The 5,429-nt window shown below is 31.6% G+C and overlaps 1 protein-coding gene across 5 annotated transcripts; it reads left to right on the top strand.

Annotated features, from left to right (window-relative positions):
* Positions 1–451: 451 nt before the first annotated feature.
* CXCL8 (chemokine (C-X-C motif) ligand 8) lies at positions 452–4,296 on the top strand. 5 transcript variants are annotated; one of them, XR_001004741.1, is made up of 5 exons: positions 452–668; positions 1,508–1,643; positions 1,915–1,998; positions 2,410–2,791; positions 4,286–4,296. XR_001004741.1 is itself a non-coding variant. In XM_011968966.1 (4 exons), exons 1-4 carry the CDS (start codon positions 605–607, stop codon positions 2,429–2,431), a joined length of 306 nt encoding a protein of 101 aa, XP_011824356.1. In that variant the 5' UTR covers positions 452–604; the 3' UTR covers positions 2,432–3,690. The 5 variants fall into 5 exon arrangements, 2 of the variants coding, with proteins under 2 accessions (XP_011824356.1, XP_011824355.1); XR_001004743.1 differs by lacking the exon at positions 4,286–4,296 and adding an exon at positions 3,042–3,054 and having other exon boundaries at positions 487–668; positions 2,410–2,599; XR_001004742.1 differs by lacking the exon at positions 4,286–4,296 and having other exon boundaries at positions 487–668; positions 2,410–2,666; positions 2,721–2,819.
* Positions 4,297–5,429: the final 1,133 nt, after the last annotated feature.

Raw genomic sequence — 5,429 nt, 5'->3', positions numbered from 1 at the left:
TAAGAACAGTAACAGTTCCTAGAAACTCTCTAACATGCTTAGAAAATGATTTATTATAAATCATCTCCCCCATAAAATGATTGGCTGGCTTATCTTCACCGTCATGATAGCATCTGTAATTAACTGAATAAAAAAAATTATGCCATTAAAAGAAAACCATCCGTGATCTTGTTCTAACACCTGCCACTCTAGTATTATATCTGTCACATGGTATTATGATAAAGTTATCTAGAAATAAAAAAGGATACAATTGATAATTCATCAAATTGTGGAGCTTCAGTATTTAAAAAGATGTATGTTAAAATTAAATTATTTTAAAGATCAAAGAAAACTTTCATCATACTGAGTACTTGATAAGGAACAAATAGGAAGTGTGATGACTCAGGTTTGCCCTGAGGGGATGGGCCATCAGTTGCAAATTGTGGAATTTCCTCTGACATAATGAAAAGATGAGGATGCATAAGTTCTCTAGTGGGGAGATGATATAAAAAGCCACCAGAGCACTCCATAAGGCACAAACTTTCAGAGACAGCAGAGCACACAAGCTTCTAGGACAAGAGCCAGGAACAAACCACCGGAAGGAACCATCTCGCTCTGTGTAAACATGACTTCCAAGCTGGCGGTGGCTCTCTTGGCAGCCTTCCTGCTTTCTGCAGCTCTGTGTGAAGGTAAGCACATCTTTCTGACCTACAGAGTTTTCCTATGTCTAAATGTGATCCTCAGATAGCAAAGCTAGTCTTGATGCTTTGATAACAAGTATCCTTTTTATTCAGAAACAGAATATAATCTTAGCAGTCAATTAAAGTTAAATTGAAGATTTAAAAAAACTATATCTATATAACTCTTAGGAAAGTATAAAGTTTGATCAATATAAACATTCTGCTTTTATAATTTATACCATGTAGCATGCATATATTTAACATAAATAAATAATTTACAGTATATCCTATTGAGAACCATGGATACTTATATTATATATTAATATTGAGTTGAGCAAGGTAACTCAGACAATTCTACTCCATGTAGTATTTCATTGACAAGCCTCAAACTTGTCATTAATTCCTGTCTGGTTGAAAGATACCCTGATTATAGACCAGGTGTATACAACTTATTTATGTATTTCTGTTAATTCTTTCTGAAGGCAATTTCTATGTTGGAGAGTCTTAGCTTGCCTAGTAGAAATAACACTGTGGTATCACAGAAGATTATGCAATATTGACCAGATAAAAATACCATGAAGATGTTGATATTTTACAAAAAGAACTCTAACTCTTTATATAGAAAGTCAGTCATTCAATGTTGTCAGTTATGACTGTTTTTAAAAACAAAGAATTAATTGAGGTCAAGGGCTAGGAGAATATCTGGCTTTCAATGTCAGGAATGAGTTTACTAGAAATATGATGCTTTCCACAGTCTCCAAATAATCATATTGGAATTAGAAAGGAAGTAGCTGGTAGAGCTGTGCCTGTTGATAAAATCAATCCTTAATCACTTTTTCCCCCAACAGGTGCAGTTTTGCCAAGGAGTGCTAAAGAACTTAGATGTCTGTGCATAAAGACGTACTCCAAACCTTTCCACCCCAAATTTATCAAAGAACTGAGAGTGATTGAGAGTGGACCACACTGTGTCAATACAGAAATTATGTAAGTACTTTAAAAAAGATTAGATATTTTGTTTTAGCAAACTTATAATTAAGGAAGGTGGAAATATTTAGGAAAGTTCTAGGTGTTAGGATTACAGTAGTAAGTGAAACAAAACAAAATAAAAATATTTGTCTACATGGTATTTAAATATGGTAGCTTCTACAACTACTATAAATGTTATTTTGGACTTAGACTTTATGTCTGACTTAAGGAATCATGATTTGAATGGAAAAATTAAATATTAATCTGAACCATTTCTCTCTTATTTCAGTGTAAAACTTTCCGATGGAAGAGAGCTCTGTCTGGACCCCAAGGAACCATGGGTGCAGAGGGTTGTGGAGAAGTTTTTGAAGAGGTAAGTTATATATTTTTTAATTTAAATTCTTCATTTATCCTGAGACATATAGTCCAAAGTCAGCCTATAAATTTCTTTCTGCTGCTAAAAATCTTCATTAGGTATCTGCCTTTTTGGTTAAAATAAAATAACATCAATAGTGAGTTTGTTGTACTCATGACCGGAAAGACCATACATAGTTTGCCCAGGAAATTCTGGGTTTAAACTTGTGTCCCATACTCTTAGTAAAGTTCCTTGTCACTCCCAGTAGTGTCCTATTTTAGAGGATAAATTCTCTGATCTCCCTGTTTATAGTTGAGAATATAGAGCATTTCTAACACATGAATGTCAAAGACTATATTGAGTTTTCAAGAACCCTACTTTCCTTCTTATTAAACATAGTCCATCTTTAAATTTTTAATTTTATTTTAGGGCTGAGAGTCAAAATTCATAAAAAAACAATACATTCTCCATGGTATCCAAGAATTCCTCAGTGAAGATGCTAAAGAAACTTCAAGCAAATCTACTTCAAAACTTCATGTATTGTGTGGATCTGTTGTAGGGTTGCCAGATAAAATACAAGATGCCTGGTTAAATTTGAATTTCAGTAAACAATGAACAGGTTTACATTGTACCATGCAATATCCGGAACATACTTATAAGTAAAATAATATTTATTTGAATCTACAGCAAACAACAAATAATTTTTAAATATAAGAATTTTCCTAGATATTGCACGGGAGAATATACAAATAGCAAAATTGAGGTCAAGGGCCAACAGAATATCTGACCTTTAATTTCAGGAATTGAATGGGTTTGCTAGAATGTGATATTTGAAGCATCACATGCAGATGATGGGACAATAAATTTTGCCATAAAGTCAAATTTAGCTGGAAATCCTGGATTTTTTTTCTGTTAAATCTGGCAACCCTAGTCTGCTAGCCAGGATCCATAAATCCTTGTTCCACTGTGCCTTAGTTTCTCCTTTATTTCTAAGTGGAAAAAGTATTAGCCACCATCTTACCTCACAGGGATGTTGTGAGGACATGTGGAAGCACTTGAAGTTTTTTCATTGTAATATAAATTATTTTCAAGTGTAACTTATTTACCTATTTATTATTTATGTATTTATTTAAGCATCAAATATTTGTGCAAGAATTTGGAAAAATAGAAGATGAAGAATCATTGATTGAATAGTTATAAAGATGTTATAGTAAATTTATTTTATTTTAGATATTAAATGACATTTTATTAGATAAATTTTGATCAGAGTTTTCAGATTAAACAAACAATTGGACATCCAGTTAAATTTTCATTTCAGATAAACAACAAATAATTTTTTAGTATAAGTACATTATTGTTTATCTGAAATTTTAATTGAACTAACAATACTAGTTTGATACTCCCGGTCTTGTCATTGCCAGCTATGTTAAGCAGTGCTGTGTTGAATTACGGAATAATGAGTTAGAACTATTAAAACAGCCAAAACTCCACAGTCAATATTAGTAATTTCTTGCTGGTTGAAACTTATTTATTATGTACAAATAGATTCTTATAATATTATTTAAATGATTGCACTTTTTAATACAAGGCTTTATATTTTTAACTTTAAGATGTTTTTTGTGTTCCCCAAATTTTTTCTACTGTTTCTGATTGTATGGAAATATAAATGTAAATATGAAACATTTAAAATATAATTTGTTGTCAAAGTAATCAAGTGTTTGTCTTTTTTTAGTTTTAGCTTATTGGGCTTATTGCGATTCTCTTTGTTTGTATTTCAAATTATACTTTGATTTAGAAAATATAAACGCTTCCCCTTAGCATTTTGTTTACTCTATGGAAAATTACAAACTTTTATTTTTAGAAAACAGAACTCCTTTCCAGAAATGGGTTACAAACAGTAGTGTCCTCACAGAATGTTGGAAATGTTTTCAACTTCCCACTGTATACTATTTTGCTAATAAGTCTGTCTTCAGATTTCGATTAACCAGTCTGTATGTCTGTACGCTTTAGCATAGCTGGACATTTAAAGAGGAAAGAGAGTACATATTATAAGTTGCTTATCAGTAACTGAGAAGTAAAACTGACAGGCATGAGGCAAAGAAGTTTAAAATATGGTTAAAGGCTAAGCATATTTGCAAACAAATCAAACAATACTCTGAGAAGTAAAAACATAATTATTTAACTACAAAATTTCAGTGGATAAATTTTATAACAAATTAGACACAGTTGAAAATAAAATTAGAAAACTAGAAAATAGAAGAGAAGAACTTTATCTGGAATTCTTATAGGAGAGATAAAGAGGTAGAAATTTGGAAAAAGAAGTCGAAAGGCGTGGAGGATACAGGTGTAAGCTCTCATAGATGTCTAATTGGATTGTCACAAGCAGAAGAGAGAGCAAAGGGTCAGAGACAACATTTGAAATGACAATGGCAAAAATATTTCTGGAAATGATGAAAAATAACAATCAATGTTTCAAAAAATCCAATGTATCAACATTTACCTTTATATTCCTACTCAAAAAACAAGGATTTTAGAACTTTTACATTTATCCACCTTCTAGCTCATATGCTATTGCTGTTGGGTATTTTAAGTTCACTTCTTTTTAAGAACTCCACAAGTCTGCTTGTTTGTAGGTATGTAGATTTACCTGAATATTTACCAATTCATTTGTTTTCCATTCTATCTTGTATTATGTCTCAGGCCTTTTATACTAGTTTCTTTCTGCCACAAAGACATCCTTAGAATTTAGTTTAGTGATAGAATTTAGTCTAGTTTCTTTCTGCCACAAAGACATCCTTAGAATTTAGTTTACTGAAGATAAATTTTATCATTGGTTGTCCAAAGAAAGCTTAATTCCAAGTTTGTTTTTGAGAGGTGTTTTTGCTGGCATATGTTCAATTTATTGGAATATTTGTCAATTGTAAACTTCTGTGCACTTAATAAAAGAATGTCAAAAACATATAATGTATACATTCTTATAACTAGAAGGAAGGGGCAACACATAAATAAATCATTTCAATAGGAGACTTAAAATAAACTCTTAGTAACTGATTGTCCAAGCAGACAGAAAGCAACATAGGCTTAACAAATTTTAACAGCACGTTATCAAGCCTGACCTAAGAGATATGTATAAGACATAGTGGATGACAACTTTAGGACACACATTGTTGTATAAGTACCTATTGATAAGAATGGCTTCATAAATTTGAAAAGTATAATGCAAAATAAAAACGTAGGATCCTGTGCTGAAAAATTATTAAAAATGTAATAGTAACAGTTGTGATAGCAAATCAATAACACATGCATGGAACCCTTCTGAACATGAGCCCTGTGCAAGTATACAGGTCATACACCCATGAAGCAGACTCTGCCCATAGAATATTTATGAAATTTAATCACATTCTGAGGCATAAAACAAGTCTCAACGAATTTCAAAGAATTGATATTAT

This window comes from Mandrillus leucophaeus, unplaced genomic scaffold (genome assembly GCF_000951045.1).
Source record: "Mandrillus leucophaeus isolate KB7577 unplaced genomic scaffold, Mleu.le_1.0 Scaffold868, whole genome shotgun sequence".
Lineage (NCBI taxonomy): Eukaryota > Metazoa > Chordata > Mammalia > Primates > Cercopithecidae > Mandrillus > Mandrillus leucophaeus.
The sequence above is the reverse complement of the archived record's forward strand: the minus strand, read 5'-3'. Positions and strand labels throughout refer to the sequence as shown.